The sequence below is a fragment of the Falco punctatus genome (assembly GCF_963210335.1).
Source record: "Falco punctatus genome assembly, chromosome: 1".
Taxonomy (NCBI): Eukaryota; Metazoa; Chordata; class Aves; order Falconiformes; family Falconidae; genus Falco; species Falco punctatus.
In genome coordinates, this window is record NC_137580.1 from 22014745 (window position 1) to 22033042 (window position 18298).

The following is an 18298-nucleotide window of genomic DNA, read 5'->3' on the forward strand; positions in this document are numbered from 1 at the left end:
AGAGCAGCTAGCATTTGCCAGGCGGATTTCTTGTAAAAGAGAGTAATTTCATATTCTGCTAAGGAAAAATAAATATTATCCTTATCTTTCGCCAGCCTTCGCCTCCAGCATCAGCACCTCTGATTTTTACCTCTGACAGCGAAGACCTAACTCTGCCCTCAGAGATGCGCATGATCCAGTTGATGTAAACAGGTGAAATCAGTGAGAAATCAAATCTCCTGCACCGCAGCCATCCCTCGGTAGAAAGGTAACATGTGCACACGGAGGGCTCTGCTTTATTAATTACAGATATCATTTACATCATCCCTATTTAACTCTATGTACGTTTCACAAGCATAGCAGCTTTCTAGAAGCCACCAGTGGCCTGCAGCAGCAGGGCAAAGCGTTGCCCCCGCCGCCTACCCAACGTCCCCTCCGCCGGCAGTGGAACCAGAGCAGGCACAGAGAGCGGGGGGCAGAGGCCCTCCAATGCCAGTGTGGGGGCACCCACCAGGTGGCAGGGAGCCAGTGCCTGTTGGCACGGAGCCTGGGGCATGAGGCAAAGGAAAGGGATAGCGACAGGGAAAGGGGAAGGGATAGGGATGGGGTAGGAAAATGGATAGGGATAGCAAAAGAAGGAGAGGGAGAGGGAGAGGGAGAGGGAGAGGGAGAGGGAGAGGGAGAGGGAGAGGGAGAGGGAGAAGAGTAAAGGTAAGGGTTAAGGGGTAGGGGTAGGGGCAAGGGCAAGGGGGATAAGGATAAGGATAAAGAAAGGGACAGGGACAGGGAAAAGGATAAGGATAATGAAAGGGACAAGGGAAAGGGAAAGGGATAAGGAAAAGTATGAGGATAGGGAAAGGGACAGGGAAAGGGAAAGGCATAGAGACAGGGAAAGAGATAAGGAAAGGGGCAGGGATAGGGAAAGGAATAGCATAGTGCAGAATGGCTCAAATCCCAACCGAACTATCTGTTAATAAAGCGTACGTACTGACATTCATTAAAAAACTTCGAACGAGGCAGGTCGAGCTCTCTGGGAGGCGCTAACGGTATTGCTCTGCTTTCTTGTTCGGTTCGGTTTGGTTTTGGGGGGGTTATTTGTTTGTCGGTGGGTGCTGTGCAGGTCACAGCGCCCCGCAGCTGCCGGGGGTCCCCGCGCGGCCCGCCCTGCCCGGCCGCCTCCGCCGGGACACCAGGGGGCAGCGCAGCCCCGGCCACCGCCGGCGGGGACCGCCACAGCGACCGGGACGAGGACAGGGGCAGGGGGGGAACGGTGGGGAGGACAAAGCAGCGGGTTTCCCCCAGGCTGCGCGCGGGGAAAGCAGCCCTGCTGCGGGGAAAGCCCCGCGGGATGCTGCGGTTTGCAGTCCTCGAAAAAGGCATCTGCGGCTGCCGTGCGGAGGCTGGCACAGGGGATGTGGGTGCACGGATGCAGACATGCACATGGATGCAGACACATGGACACGGACGCAGACACAGGGACACGGATGCAGACACAGGGACACGGACGCAGACACATGGACACGGACGCAGACACATGGACACGGATGCAGGCACAAGGACACGGATGCAGGCACAAGGACACATGGATACAGGCACAAGGACACATGGACACAGGCACAAGGACACGGATGCAGACACATGGACATGGATGCAGACACAGACACAAGGACTCAGACACAGACACAAGGACACAGACGCAGACACAAGGACACGGATGCAGACACAAGGACACATGGACGCAGACACAAGGACACGGATGCAGACACAAGGACACATGGACACAGACACATGGACACAGACACAGACACAAGAACACGGACGCAGACACAAGGCCACATGGACACAAACACAAGGACATGGACGCAGACACAAGGACACAGACGCAGACACAAGGACACAGACGCAGACACAAGGACACATGGACACAGACACAAGGACACGGACGCAGACACATTGACACGGACGCAGACACGTGGACACGGACGCAGACACGTGGACACGGACGCAGACACGTGGACACGGACGCAGACACGTGGACACGGACACAGACACAGACACAAGGACGCAGACACAGACACAAGGACACAGACACAGACACAAGGACACAGATGCAGACACATAGACACAGATGCAGACACATAGACACGGATGCAGACAATTTTTGCTCCTCCTCACACCCATCCACACCACCACCACCCCCAAACAACCAAAAGCTTATTTCCAAAGAGGAACACAAATTTCAAAAAATGCTATAAATGGGATTTCAAAGCAAAATACTGGTTTAGGCTGATCAGCATGTTTTGTTTAGATTTAGGCCTTTTAAAATGTCTTTGTAAAGCAAAATAGCGTGCATTTCTGGCAAAAGCTATCCTTCAAAAAAGATAGCAGAAAGAAGCAAAGACTATGCTAGGAAGTACAGGAGCGGACTGTTTCAGCACTGAAAACTTCTTGCCAGCTATTTTCCAAACCCAGAAATGCCTAGAAATCAAGAAGCGGGAAGGGTTTTTCAATCTGTGTGCGTGGCAGGATGTGCAGGCTACAAGTTTATCAAACTCAGGGTGAAACCAAGAAGCATTTTCCTCCCGTAACTTCATCTAAAAGACTGTTCTGATCCCACACCATAAAATCAGCAAATTACCAACCCAAATATTCTCCTGGCCAACTTCTGCTCATCTGCTTTTCTCTTAACATCATTTTTTTGCTAAAACACCTCTTTCCTCTCATGCTGCTATATAATCCCAGTTTCTCCTAGCCTTTGGCTTTTGGCTGAACTGAGCAACCTGCGAATCAGCCTCTCCTTTCCTGAAACTGGTACTTTCAGTGTCAACAAATTTGCTTTTTCCCTTTCACAAAGGGCTGGGTTTCTCAGCCGGCTCCCACCTTGGGGGCTGCTGTGGCCAGGGATAGCCCACTGCGGCTTGCCCAAGCCCTGCCCAAGTTGCGGAGAGGGACAGGGTGGATCTGGGGTTGTCACCACTCTCCACATTAAAGGTTTTGGGAATATCTAGATCAGGGGTCCTCAAACTTTTTAACCAGGGGGCCAGCGCGCGGATGAAGTGGCAGGCAGCCATCTGCGGCTGCTTGGTTCCCCCCCCCAACCCCCAGCGGGGGGGGGGGGGGGGGGGGGGGGGGGGAGCGGGGTGTTTTGTAAATACCAGGGGCCGGATTGAGGACCCTGGGGGGTGTATCCAGCCCATGGGCTGTAGTTTGAGGACCCCTGATCTAGACCAAAGAGCAGCATTGAAATGCCAGGTTCTAACTCCCACAGATACCATAACTCCCCAGCCATTGCCCCTGGACCATGTGGTCCACTCCACCTCTGCTCACTGAGGACTTCAGGGCTCATTTCCTGATGGCTCCTTCCTCCTGTAATACCAGAATATCCGAAGACATATTTATCTTCTGCACCTCTGTAGTAACCCTTCTTGGGGAGCTGGATATTCACCAAGTCCTTCCTTGGCTACTGATCTGGTCTTAAGTTTGTTAAGCAGAGAGCCAAGGGTAGGCTGTAGCGATCTAACCACAAAACCCAAGCGAGCAAAAGGCATACTCGGTATTCAACACCTCGTTTCACAACCTAACAGGTGAAGGCAGCACCCTTTTCCCCCTTTCCCACATGGGTAACCTCTCTGCCTACTTTTTTCCACATCGGCATTTCATGACATTGCTGGGGACATGAAGGTGAACTCCTGTTGATCAGGGACTTTTCTGGGAGGTCATTGTGCCTCCAGATTCTTATGGGGTGAGGTCAAGAATGAGGAGGAAAACACAAATAAAGGCAGCAAGGAGAGGGAGAGGACAGCAAGGCTTCAGTATTTGTAGGAATAGTGGTGTTCAGCTCAACTGAACTGAACAGGGCTGACACACACACACAAAAATGTAAATAAGAAGTATACTGGTTTGCTTTGCATGACTGCTATCTGGAAATGGATAATAATCTCTCTAATGCCACGCATGACATACCTGTTCATGGTCCTGTGGCTGGCAGGGACTGGGCACAGTGTTCTTGGCGATCTCCCGAGAACTGATTGTTCCGTACTGAGAAATGTCTGAACCACGCAGACATGGGAGGCTTGAGGTCCTGCCTCGACACCCAGATCTCCCACAGGCACCGAAGGTGGACCTGCCACTTTGCCTTAACTTTAGGACAATCGTGGAGATTCAGGTAACTTGGCCTAGAATATAGTTGAACTCGATCATTGATAGTCAGAGGGGCTAAAGGCTTGGGAAATTAATCTTAAAAGAGAGCAGCAGAAATGGTGTGTTGCCTCCGAACACCCTCCAGCTGAACAATGCTATTTTCCTTTAAACTTGACCTGAGCAGCTGGGCAGTCTCTGGCTGTGCTCACACACCACCCATGCTCACAGCTCCTTTATTCCCCATTCCCATCCTGGGATTCAGCCAATGTTCCCAGACATCAGTATGAGAAAAGGGGTGTCTCCCCCCAGCAAGCACCTGCAGCATGGCCATCGCAGCATCCCGTCCTTGGGGGGTCCCACATGGCACAGGGCACCTGCCTTCCCTGCATCACCCCGGCAGGAGACCTGGCTGCCAATGACACCAGGGGGGAGAGGGAGAGATGTGGCGGCATCGTTAGTGTATTTCTTTGTAACATAAGGAAATGAATAAGCTGATGATTCCCAGAAATTCCCATTGCACAGAAAGATCACACTAACAGAGGTGGGCCAGCAAGCTGGTATGTTGCAGGCACACGCATAAAAAAAAATATATATGTTGCACAGAATGATACAGGTCTAATACTCAATAAATAGCTCAAAAATGGCAGTCAGGAACGTCTGTGGCAATATCTGATCCCAGCCAAGAGCACAAGAAGAGTGATGTGGGTGAGAGAGGGGAGGGCATGAGGGGAATCCATCAGGATCCCTACACAGAACGTAAGATCAACCAGTAAGTGGTGTAAATAGTCCCTTCTCTCCTGGAGCAGAATGGGGAAAATTCCACACACGGCTGGAGGAGGGCTACAGAGCACACTTTTTTGGGAGGACAAAGATTGGGAAAATGATTCAAGGACATAGAGGGAGCATGAGACAAAGTAGAACTACAGCCAATGCCATGGTGGGACAGCCCTAGATCTGATGTCCCGTAAGCTTTCACAAACGTGTTCCTCATGCCACACGATGGAAAACCAGAGAAAGAAGGCGGCCACATCCTTGCTCTTCCTCTCTCACCCCTCGAGACCTACTTCTTTGTCTCTCTTACAGCAACAGCAGCATGGCAGATATATTCAGGTATGCCCTCAAGGCAACTGGACGTGTATTGACTTACGTGACATTGTATTGTCTGGAAGAATCAAACTTTGCCAGCAGTGTAGTCCCTTCCTCCCACCCCCAGGAAAGCAGGGCTGCCCACAAGCTGTCCGTAAGAACAGATCTGGGGAAACTGTTTGGGTCTATACCCAAAGCAGAGAGGCAGGTTGCCCTCCAGAGGAAGGCCCCGTGGCAAGTCTCTGCCCTTGCTCTTACTCCTGAGAAGACACACTTGTGGGGAGCCTGAGCTGCCTCCTGCCACCATCACTCCCCCACCCGAGTTCCCCCAGCTCTGAAGCCCCTCCAAAATAGCTTCCAGAAAAGTTATACAGGCTACATCCACCCAAATAACTTCCCTGATGGGCAAAGGTGGAGAGGGTGAATGATGATTGGGATCCAGGTGGATCATTCTCCCCCTGGATTACAACCCTTGGGTCCATTTCCAATACGAGGGGCTGTTGATCTCCAGGCTGGTCAATAGAGCGGTATTTCTGAGGGGGGCTGCTGGCCAAGCCCAACATGGTGGGACTAGACCGTCTCCCTGGAGCTACCTTCCAGCAGTTCTCGTTGATGTTACCAGCACAGGAATGGCCCTAGGTTGTCTGTTCTTCTCCTTTCCCATAAAACAACAGATGAAAGAAGCCAGGGAGAAGGCTGATCAACAGCTGAGAAAAACAAGAGCTGACTTGACCTACTCGCAAGACATTGACGTATGGCCACCCTGGGCACTATGATGAAAGGCAAGCAGGAGAGCAGCACCAGCCATGGCTAAAGACCTGCTTCTCACCTCAGAGTCACCCAGAGGTCACAAGCAGGCTGACAAAATACACCCACAAAAGCAGAAGGCATCATCCCAGCTCCTTTGGTGTGATCTGAGAAGATGCTCTCTGGAGGTTAGGGGATCCCAAGGGTTGCTGGCGGGAGCTGCCTGTGGCCCTTCCCCATCTGAAGGACCAGCATGGGGTGGAGGAAGAAGAGTCTTGGGTCTCTTATCTGCACAGAGACTCCCAAATTGTCTCAGGACCCTGTAGCCCAGAATGGGATATTTCCTGAGGATCAGGTAAAGACAAAAGAAGCTAGTGGCAAGGAAGTTGGTCACAGGTCTGGGAAAAACCTGTCCTAAAGGAAGTTGCTCTTACACTATCTGATCAATGATGACAATTTATGACTTAAAAAAAGTTGTCTTACCCACAACATTACTGTAACCTTCTTAACGAAAGGTTTTTTCTTCACACTTAACTTTCTACAGCAATCCCATCGGTGGTCCCATGGATAGACTGGAATGTTTCCTGGCATCGGCTTGAGGTGATCTTCCCTTTATGTCCACTAAAGACATACTCAGAGAAATTAAAAAAAAATAATTAAGGAACCTGATGAGTCTTTCAGGAATCCTAAGTGCCACACAGAGGTGTGGATTCATTTGCCTTTTTGGCACAAGCATGGAGTCATATGGTCCCTGCCCCTCATTATTGTCATTCCTTACCCAATACTGTTTTCGCTGCTCCGTCTGCTTTTGTAAGGCTGCTCCAAAACAAAAGAAACAAACAGGGAATGACCTAGGTTTTATTTCCACCGGGTTATTTTTAACCTGGATCTTCTCATCGCTTTTGTTTATGGTGCAGCTGCACAAAAAAAGATGTCTCTGCACAAATGAGGCAGCCAGCTGCAGTTCATGTCAGAATGAGCGGGCAGCGACAAGGAGCCCTTAAAAAAAGACAGAGAAAGCTCTTGCACCTAAGTAACGAGTGATGGGATCCAGGAAGAAAGAATTGTTGCCTTTGCTGCATGCCGCAATCAATCACGCTACAAATTCCATATGATTTTATCTAAAAAACAACCCGCAACATTTATTTTTCCAGTAAAGTAATGCAGTTTTTTAATTCATGCATCTCCTTGTTGTCACACTTCTTTCAGCATTGCCAAAAGACCCACCATCGCACCTTCTTCTGGACCGTCTGACAGAAGCTGCAGAGCCAAAACCAACAGAAAGGAAAACAAACATTTCTTTCATCAGGAAGCTTACAGGCAAGGCTTCCAGTGCTGAAAGGTGTTATCTGCAACAAAACCAAACTTACAGCCTTAAATCTGAGCTTGGAAACGTTCCCTGGGCCAACAGTTCCCCTCTGCCAGAAAGCCAACAGAGCCCAGCCAGGACATAAAGGGCATGTAGGAATTACCTAAGCTTTCCACACAAGCAGAACTGGGACAGCTTCTGGCATAGCTATGGTACCATCAGGAGTGATACCCAGGACAGCAGTACTCGGAGGGCTGGGAAACGCCAAGGGGCTTTGGCAAAATGGTAAATCAACACTTGATATGCACAGAAACTATACAGGCTAAAACAGTAGTGAGGAAGGTTGCTGCACTAAAAAGGGAAGATACAGAAACATATGTAAGAGGCATAAAGGTTAAAATTAGAAAAGCAGGGCACAACAGAGAAGAACCTCTTATAAATATAGACCAATGCTTTAATACCTTATCAGGATCTACTTTTTCTAGATATATTTGCTGTCTTTATAGTTTTCCCATGAGTGCCTCCTGGAGCTGAAAAACTTCTTCCTTGCTCTAAATCTCGCAGGAGTCAAAGAAAGGAATTTATTCAAATCCTGTGTCTGAGATTATCACATATCTGCTGCTTAGTTTCAAGAAGTAAACAAGTTGTTTGTGTTTGGAATGAGAACATTTTCTTCCTGTGAAGCTGCCAGAGGAATTTGGTGCATCCTTCAACAACAGACTTCAAAAATGTCTGTGTAGGCTTTAGCCACCCTAAAGTGCAAATAACAACAACAAAACAAAAAAAAGCAGCATCCAAAGTGGAGATCTAGCACCTCTTTCCTCACTTCAATATTTAGTCCAAACTTGACATGTGAAATCGGATTAACGATCTTTAAAGCCTGATATAATACCACTGCAGGTTCAGCCTGTAACCGAAACTTAAAAGCCAAGCCTCGCAATGTGCCTCCGAGCGAGTGATACCCAAGATAGCAGGGAAAAGGACAAAGCTTTGCAGTAACAAAGGGGAAACTGGCTTCCCAGGTCTGATCAGCTATTTATTTCCTCGTGTCTTGAGTAGATAGGAAGGTCTGCAAGCTTTTAACCTCAGCCAGAGGTTAAACCAGAGTATAATCTTGCATACTCAACACGTATCTACAATGACAAAGGGCTGCCCCTTCCAACCCAAACTGTTTCATGAGCATTCAAAGTCAAGTTAGACAGGGCTCTGAGCACCCCATCTAGTGGAAGATGTCCCTGCTGACTGCAGGGGGGTGGGCTGAACGGCATTTAACAGTCCCTTCCAACCCAAACCGTTTTACAATTATTGCTGAAGCTCTGTATTGAATCATAGAATAGTTAAAGCCCATCCAGCCCACCCCCCTGCAGTCAGCAGGGACATCTTCCACCAGATCAGGCAGCTCAGAGCCCCATCCAGCCTGGCCTTGAATGTCTCCAGGGATGGGGCATCACCCACCCCTCTGCGCAGCCTCTGCCAGTGTTTCAGCACCCTCATCAGAAAAAATTCTTTCCTTGTGTCTAGTCTGAGGCTACCCTCTTTCAGTTAAAACCATTACCCTTCGCCCTGCTAAAAAGTCTGTCCCCATCTTCCTTACAAGCCCCCTCGAAGTACTGGTAGGCTGCAATAAGGTCTCCTGGAGCCTTCTCTTCTCCAGGCTGAGCAGCCCCAGCTCTCTCAGCCTGTCCTCATGACAGAGGTGCTCCAGCCCCGACCATTCCGTGGCCTCCTTGGGACCTGCTCCAACAGATCTGTGCCTTTCCTGGGCTGCAGGCTCCAGAGCTGTGGACACACAGCAACAGCTCATTAATTGCCTATTACACAGTAAGGTATTTTATTTTGATGCATCAGTTCGAAATGTGCTGCTCTTTAATTTTGTGAGTTCCTTCACATTGGGAAAGGCACATGGGGGAGTTCAATTTTGCTTTGTACTATTATTTTAGATCCTTTCGTTACATCAGGTTTATCACGTTACAGTTCTGTTGAGGCAGTGGTTACTCCAGCCTCATGCTGGTGTAATACACACCTTTTGTTCTCCCTCCTGTTTTTCCTCAGGCTGAACAACTTCCATTCATTCTCCTTGTCCATTTCTGGAACTATCTTTTGTCCATTTTGTCTGCTGAGAGTGGCCACAACCCCAAGGAATGACACTCATCAGTTTACTTGTGTAGGTTCATTCCCAAGCACTGGGCTGACACATGCACATAGGACATCCAAGAGGATACTGAACATCTTCATACTGACTTACTGCAGCTCATCTGAAACCAGCCACTTACTCAAGGTGTCCTCTTCTCCTGCTTCAGCCTTTGGTCCTTCTGTTTTTGAACGGCTCATGTAATTCTGCATTTTCTTAGAACACCAGCACAGGTAAACACATAAAACGTTGCTTGTATCTCTCCATTCTCACACTGCGCAGCCCAGTCAGTGCAATGCTGCGTCAGGCAAAGTGGGACAAGTCATTCTTCCAGATTGCAAAAGAAACATTTCATTTTCACCCCTATCCCTCCATGGCTTCCTAATCTAGGCTTCGCCACTTTGTTTTTCACGGTGAAAGATTTCTATATAGAGGAAGAAGCTGTCTGTATGTATTTAGCTATACTATCTCACAGGCCTTACAAATAACCTCCCAGTTTTACGAGGTCCAGCAAGATTTTATTTTTTCATTACAGAGTCTAGAAACATAAACTAAAATTTTGGCCTCTAGTTTGCCCTAAGTGATTCTTAAATATGGAAGAATGCCGTAAAATGTCTATTTCCATCAAACTCAGACAATGAATTACACAAAACTCTGGTAAAATTGAGCTTTGTCATGCAGTAATCACTAGCAGAACAAGACAAATGGATGCACACCAGCATCTCCCTCTCCACCTCATGTGTCGTCACTATTGGTGCAGAGATGTAACAACTGCAAGATGTATTAGTCTCTTAGTCAGCAATAAAAATGTCTATATGCAGATTTGAGATCATGCTAATTCATAATGAATTCTGCATCTCTCCCCATCCAGAAAAGGAAGAACAGCAGCAACAGGAATCTACACTACCTGCAGTGTAGCTGGGACATTTGCTCCCAAGGGTTTGCCTGTACAGATATCTTGGTATTTAAAACCATTTTAGTAACACTGACAGAAAACTACCACAAGTAACATAATAAAGACAGCTTCAACTGTGTATCTGTAACAGAACATGTCTGCCAAAACAGACTATCAAGCATCTTCATCTGTTACTTGGTATGAGGACCCTTAGCAAAAACCTTCGTATAGAGTGGCATCCAAAAGTATTTATTCTGTATCAAGCACTGTATCAGTGAAAGGTCTTCAAATCTGCTCTAGAGAAATGCCCCGAGGAAGGCTGTGGTAAAGAGATGGGGTTTTTGTTTCTGCAATATGATGGAGACTGGGTAGTTCTGAGAACAAGGACTGAGCCGTTAAGTTGATCAGATCCCGTATAAATAAGATACCCAATGCAAAGTTCCAAGGTGAATCATAAAAATTAATGTGGCAGTTAGGCAGCAGACTCAACAGATGACCAGACGGCTCCAATGAAAGCATCAGACAAATCTTAACAGTGACATGAAGACACTACACAAACACTCGTTTTAGGATGAGTTGACTATGGCATCATAAACTGAGTATTACAAAGAAGAGGGCCCCAAGCACCTGGGAAGATGTGTGAAACATCTGGTTTATGAAATACTGCCGGATATGCATTTGACTATTAGACTTCCAAAAATCTTCATGCTCATATGCAGAAAGTCAGTCTATGTTGTTTCTTGCTTTAGCAATCACTCCTCACCAGCCTCGTTTCTTACACCTAGACACACAACTGCTTCATTAATATACCATCATACTAGTATTAAAAAGCAAATTAATGCTCCACACAGTGCAATTATGCTGTGTTTGTTCAGTTGCTTTTGTCTGTATTTTTCATAGACCATACTTCCATGACAGCACTTCTGATCTCATTGAAGGCTGCTGTTTGTGGTTCAAACAATCTGACACACTTTAATCAAAAGATCCTTCAATCCAAACTCCCCAATTCATGCTGAAATGTACAACACCGTTCTTCTGAGGAGCGATTCCTCAATTAACTAACAACATCCCAAGGTGTGTTTGGTATTCCTAATCTCTCCATTTTTCTTACTCCTGTATAATACCCAAGTAATATAAACCTAATGCATCTGCTTAGGCACAAGCAACACGTGGAGACAAAGAGTACCTCCCACCAAACACCGTGAGGTCTCCCTGACTATTCAAGCTTCTGTCCGCTCAACACATGTGAAATACAATCTTTTCTAACCAATTTTTGTGTTTCATTATACAGTAACTGAGAAGACCAAGATGGGAGATTCATGACATGCTCTGATTTTAGTTATTTTACAATGAAATAAAAATCAGTATTGGATTGTTTTTGTTTAAATGACCGAACACCTGCATCCCTAGCTTTATAGCACTTAAAGGTGTAATTTCCATTAGGATAAGTAAGCTTCAACTGGTCTGGGGTATTTACCGAACAATGGCAGAGGGTGTCTCAGAAGATTAACTCAGTTTCTTTTAAGACTGTCTTCTCTGTTCAATGCATAATTAACAGCATTGATCAAACAGGGGAGTAAAACCTCAGACTTGGTAGCGTGATTTGGTATGTCTGGAGTTACACATGTATTTTTAAACATGCCTTTTTAACATTCCTCCAACAATCGAGCCAACTTCGATGCCAGCTAAGCACCAATACCCATCACCGCTAGGTTCTTTGGCTTGAAATACAGGAACATTTGCTCATTATGGCAATGGGGGAAGTTTTCCCCTTGTTATCCACATCGCAGACTTGGAATATATACCAAAATATACCCTGGGGGGGGTGGTGGTGCTGTGTGTGTGTGTTTTGGTTTTGTTTGGTGTTCTTTTTTCCTGCATTTCCCGAGTAAAATGTCATAATTATCCAAATGAAAGGAAGCAGTTATGGTCTTCCTGAACACAGCTCTCTTCCCTACCAGTGCTGCTGGACTGGAATAAAAAAGTATTATTTGTTTATCTTTACAGCTCTGGAATAAGCAATTCACAGAAGGCAAACATAAAATTTCTCTGAGGAAAATTCCTTCTCCTCCTTCTCCCCTTTTCCTCCCAAGATCTTTGTCCTAATCCTTCATCTCACTTGTGAACTTAAAAAACCTGAACAGTGTTCTTCAAAACCCAAGTGCAATAGGGTTACACACCTAGACCTTGAACATAAAAAGCAGCACCATGACTTCATATTTAAGTAACTGAACCTTCTCATTAGAGGTGTTGCCTTCTCTCTCAGAAATCAGGAAGTGTCACCATTCCAGGGAGCCACAAATAGAAGTACTTGATAGTACTACAGCACACTTCTTTTTGTCCACATGTGCACCATTCATCCCAGTACACAAGCTGGAACAACACAATTTCTTGTATAATACTGGATTTGTTATATCTATCTTTTTAAACACACATTCCCCCCACCTCCAAAACAGAAACACATGTCAAAGAAAAAAAAAGCTGTGTGATCCCATTGCAGGAAAAATGACAGTGTCTTTATGATGAAAACTACATTGCTAGAAAGAAGATTCACCCCTCTCCCATTTGTTGGCCAGGAGCCATCTCCAGTGTTGTACAGCAAGGACAATAGGAGTCGTTTGTCAGGACACCAGAACACCCCAGAAGTTTATTAAAAGTGCTGATGTCTTCTGAAAAAGCACCAAAGCAAATGAAGCACGGCTCAGCTCCAGAAGGAATCAAATGGCCACCTTCTGTTTCTTACCAATACAGATGGTGCATGTGTATTAGATTTCATATACAAATAAACCCACTTATAGGTCCCCACACAAATTAAGAGAGGAAATTCAGCACTCTGGAAATAACAGGGCTAAGATTTTGCTTAAATATGCATGCATACACTAGTATTTTAATTGTGTCTCTTCACTACAGGTATACAGATCAGGCTAACTACAGCAAATACTGCATACTTACCATGCACAGAACAAAATCAGAACATAATCAGCTTCATGAAAAGTGCTATCTTTCAAGAACATCAAAAAGATTAACACAGAACAGTATTAAAAACCTGATTTTGCAAGTCATCTGGGGAGTAAGACAAAACTGCTAGACATTCATTGATTTCCTTAAACTCCAAATACTTGATAAACGTTTCCAGAACCTATTTCTGTAGGTGATAATTAAACTGTCTTGGTTTTATGGCTGCTTTCTTCTTGAATCATTGAGCTACTCAAAGGAAATCAGAAAGCAGCATACCAGAACCTGAAGTGTCTCAAGCTTCTTTGAAAATCTTTGTGCAAGTGGCATGTGGCTTCTGTACCTCTTACTGTGGCTATTTCTTGCCTGCTAGTTTTGCCCACAGAATATTTTTTCTCTTGGTTGCTCCAATTACCTTTCATTTTACACACAGATACTTGGGAGAGCCATGAAGCCTGTTTAGAAAGCTGCGTGAGGGCTGCAGGTGACACAGCTGTGCTACCAAGGGACTCCTGCTAAACAGCAACTAATTTTGCAGCAGTTTTACTCTCCTCCTGTCAGACATTTTTTGTGGAAATGCTCCCCCTACTCCATTATTCCCCGCTTCGTCCAATACAGATTTCTTTATTACTGCAGGGGGCTGAAATAAAAAATAACTATACTATCAGATCATATCTGAACTTAAAAGAATATGATTTTGAACATAGCAGCTATTTCTATAGGTTAGGTGGATCAGGACCCATCCAGAAGTTCGGTAATACAAATAATAATGCAGCAGCTTCGTCTTTTTGCATCTGAATCAGGGTGGGTTTATATCTACAGAGGATATTCAGAAGTCAGTCATCTCATCTAATACCACTGTGAAATTATCTTTTAGTTTTGCTTTCTAAGAAACGGGCATAACTTCACATGTACAGAAAAAAACCCACACTTTACCAGGAATGTTCACATCATCTTTAAAAATTTGAACTGCCTTAAAAATCTGGTTAAGCATTCCATCTTTCAGTTGATTCAATGCTCCTACAAGAAATAGGTCTACATTCACAAAATATAGTAATATTTGATTTCAAATACGTATCATGTATCACTGCATGTACTGAGAAGAAAGAATCTGTGTATCCTAATAAGCATTCCCATCTATATACACCCACACGCTGGGTACTTTAAAATAAACAGCATTCATTTGAACAAAAATATACTTCCAACAACAGAATTTCTCTATTAAATCCATGTTTATTGCTTAAGTTTTATCACAGTGGAGATTAAATTATGCTTAATCATCCGGTCAGTGCTTTTGTACCTTCTTTGATGCCAAAAAAAACATTTAAACCAAGTCATTCATACACTTGAAGTCTTATTACCATCCCACCATTCATCGCCTCTGTGTGCTCCTTTAGTTGCCACAAACTGCAAGATTGTAAAAAGGTATAGCTAATAGGCTTATTTATAATACCATTTTCTTCAAGTATTCAGAAAGCAGTACAAGTAGCTGTACTGTATATTAGAAACACATCTGTACTGTTATTTATTGCTATAGGATAGAGGCTCCTGATGGAATGATAGTGAAATATTGCATCACTGTGTATGAAGATGATCTCAGCGTCCTGTAATCATCACAACTCTTCCCACGTTAGTGAACGACACTAGGTAAATGGGTTTCTTTCCTTTCTCTTTCAGGCATGGGATTTCAAACTACAAATAAATAAAGCATACACTCACAACATGTGTAGTGCAAATTCCAAGTAAACAGAATGACATGGAAATAAACTCATAGTTGCCAACTTTGGTTCAGCAGGGCAGTTATGATTTTATGCCCAGCGCCCTGCATCCCCACCCTCGGTGCGCACCACCGCCAGCGTCCCATGTCGGCGACAATGATTGAAAAAGATTGTTGCAGGGAGGGGCCGTAGCAGGGGAAGGAGGAGACGGCCACCTCTGCAATCCTTGCGCTTGGGTGGCCAGGCTTCGCCCCACGCGTCCCATCAGACCTCAAAAGGAAGGCTGGTCACCCACCCGGAGAGCAGCCTCCCATCCCACGTCGGAGAATTCGTATTGGCAACTATGCGAAACATGGATTGCGTGGCCCAGACTAATAGAAAGTAGTATTTTTCCAGATACAACCATTGAAAGAGAACATCTACAACGCTGCGATTTAGAAAGAACTTAATAATGATGAGAATTAATAGGAAAGACATTCAACTTTCAGGGGGTGGGGTGTGTGTGGGGTGTTTGTCGTTTGTTGGGTTTTTAAACAAATCCCAAGGACTGGTTTGATTCTGCACAGCTCTGGGCCATTACAAAACTTTCTGCATTAAGCACAGGGCTAGATTTTCTTTTTTTATTGTTGTTGTTTGTTTCATTTATTTCTCTTAATTATGCAAAACTACTTCCCACACTGCCGTATTTTAAACTGAAATAAAACTCCCTAATATTTTCATGGTATAAATTATATATGCAGAGAAAGGCAACAAGAAATTTTGTATAAATTAAAAATTAGGATATATTGCAGACCTGCTCAAGACCCTTTTCTCCAGAGTATCGGTAGTGAGCAGAAGAAGAGTCATGCAGCTTATCAGTAAAATGAGTACATATTTTTGCCATTTTTCTTCAGTGCTCATTTTAAGAATTTTTTTTCCTATAATGTCTGTGTTCTCAGTCTGCAGCTTGCTATTACTTGCACAAAGACTGGGAAAAATTATTTGTTTAAACAGCATTCTTACACAACATGTTGAACCTTCAACAAAGGAAACAGAACTAGTACTAAAGTTCTCTCAGCTAAAAGATGGATGGATATATTAAAATAATAAAAAAATAAAAGAAAAAAAACCTCTGCAAATAAAAAGAAACCTCTCCTCATTCAGGACATACACATTTAGCTTTTAAAAACTGAAAATTCATAAATACGGTCATTGTATAACTTTAGAGAATTAAGGCTTCTAAAAACTTCAGTGCCAAAATAACCTCTCTGCATCAGCATTTAGAATAAAATATTTTCCATTTTAGGTTGTGCTTGCCTTTTTTTTTTTTTTAAGACTTTTCTTAGTTCCATAGAATTCTGTCACATAATATTACATACTGAAGGGGAGTGTTAGAACTGCTTATTGAGGTTTTAAGTAGTTGTTAGACTAAGTTACAGCGATAAAATTCGATTACTGATCTGATTCATTACTACTTTACATGGGGCAGTTGGCTCATTTCACCTTTTTTTCATGCTTAATGTGGCCGTTTCTTCTATACTTTCCATTTGGTATCCCATTCTGGTAATGTCCATTAACAGCACTATGTTCGTTGCTTGACCAAATATGTTTGCTTTGTTTGCAGATAAATTTTGTTATCCTGGCCAAAACAGAATAAAGGCAGGCAGCACCTACTAGTACAACGAAGGCAATATCCAGTAAGAAATACTGATAGAAAGAGATGCTGTAAACAGCGGCACGTAGATGTTGGGCTCCGTTGTGACGGAGGATGTAATTAATCCAGTATACAGTCCGGTTAACAGGATGACCAGGTTGGTCTTTGTGAATCTCTGACAGCCTCTGGGCCTGCTGTCGGTAGCTACAGGGAAGAAAAAAAAAAAAAAAGGGAAGAAAAGAAGAATTGTCAGCACACTGAGCAAATGCAAGCCTGCAGACACATAAATATGTTTAAGCCTCTTCAGATCAAACAGCGTATTACTGTAGGACTCTGGCAACCACCAGCATACAGAGGGCTAGACACGGCAAATAATCTGTCTTTAAATCAGTTCTTACAGCTCATTGATGAAAAATGACTAGAAAAGCAGACCCCTGTGTGACTAAAGGCAGAAATCCACCCTCCAGCAAAGCGATGAAGAGCCAAGCTGACCTGCTGCCAGAGGGAAATCTAGTCCAAAATGAATCCTATTGAGTGAGACACATTTGCCCTTCCGCTGTAAAGTGGCAACATACCCTGTCTAACTCTCGTTTGTGTTATCGTGCAGCTGAATTACTAGAGGAACACAACAGACTATTTCCACTTGAGTCCAGAGTTCAGCCGAGAACTTTCTTCTTCTCAGCAGGCTGTCCCCAGCACCCGATAACGTCAAATTCCTTCTCCCTCACCACTGCTGCAGGGTCAACAGGTTATCCATGTAGGACTTGCCTTTAGACTAAGGATAATTGCACAATGGTAAGGTGATGCAACTGATGTTATCAAGATCTCTTTAGCAACATTCCCCTTCCGCTGTTGTCTCCTTTCCCAAAGCAAGCACTGCTTTTGCTCCCATGAAAGCAAGCAGCATTGTCAGCACTGTACTCCAAAACTATGGTTAGCTCAATACAATAGACCACCAACTAACATGCCGTTATTTTTAACCTGGAGATGGCCTGAATATCACAGGTATTTAAAACAGAATAGTTCAGAACAAACTTGTAACGTGATTCTCCTTGCACTTTAATATCCCCGAGCAAATTTGTTTGCTGGAATTAGAAAGAGTTATGAAACCCAGCTCATGGGCTTTTACTTACGATGTAACAACAACAAAAAAATCTACAAAAACCAGACTGAAGTCCTCATATTCATAATAACTTCTTAGAATATTGTCATTGTAACAAATGGCCTTCCTGGTCAGAACAGGATTATTCCCACCCCCCCGCCATCAAATCACAGGACTTTAGAAGAGTCACTCTTTTTTAATACCTCCATATTTTTAGCTACAATCCAAACATGCCACCCTACATTCGTATAGGTGTATTTTGCTCCAGGCCCCTTCAGCAGCACAACAGACGCTGCTAAATATGAAGTAATCAGGACACAAGAAGAGACCTTGGTCTGCAACAAGGAACATGTCAGTACAGGTTTGTTTCTATAACCTTTCTGCCCTTCACATGGCAACTGTCACAAAAAACAAATGAGAAAATTGAGGTTTGGTACACTGAGCAATGAGTTTAGCAACTACACAGAAAACTGATCAATTGAGTAATCTTGTGAGATGGGACAACCATCCAAAGACTTGCCCCAACTGTACACACCAATAAATTCCAGCATGCATTTTCTTTTTCCCCTTGCACAAAGGTTCTGTATATGCATACTTAATCTG

At 44.5% G+C, this 18298-nt stretch overlaps 1 protein-coding gene and 1 long non-coding RNA gene across 5 annotated transcripts in view; one reads left to right on the plus strand and one right to left on the minus strand.

The window, feature by feature from the left end:
• Window positions 1–146: 146 nt before the first annotated feature.
• Window positions 147–12751, plus strand: LOC308058224. Its single transcript, XR_013925731.1, has 2 exons — window positions 147–247; window positions 7162–12751. It is a non-coding gene; the product is annotated as an uncharacterized lncRNA (long non-coding RNA).
• UGT8 (UDP glycosyltransferase 8) overlaps window positions 10554–18298 on the minus strand; it is a 51825-nt gene continuing 44080 nt past the window's right edge. For all 4 annotated transcript variants that reach the window (XM_080373710.1, XM_080373712.1, XM_080373713.1 and 1 more), the window contains exon 6: window positions 10554–16797. In XM_080373710.1, coding sequence (XP_080229836.1) covers window positions 16434–16797 — 364 coding nt within the window. In that variant the 3' untranslated portion in view covers window positions 10554–16433. The remainder of the gene's footprint in view (window positions 16798–18298) is intronic.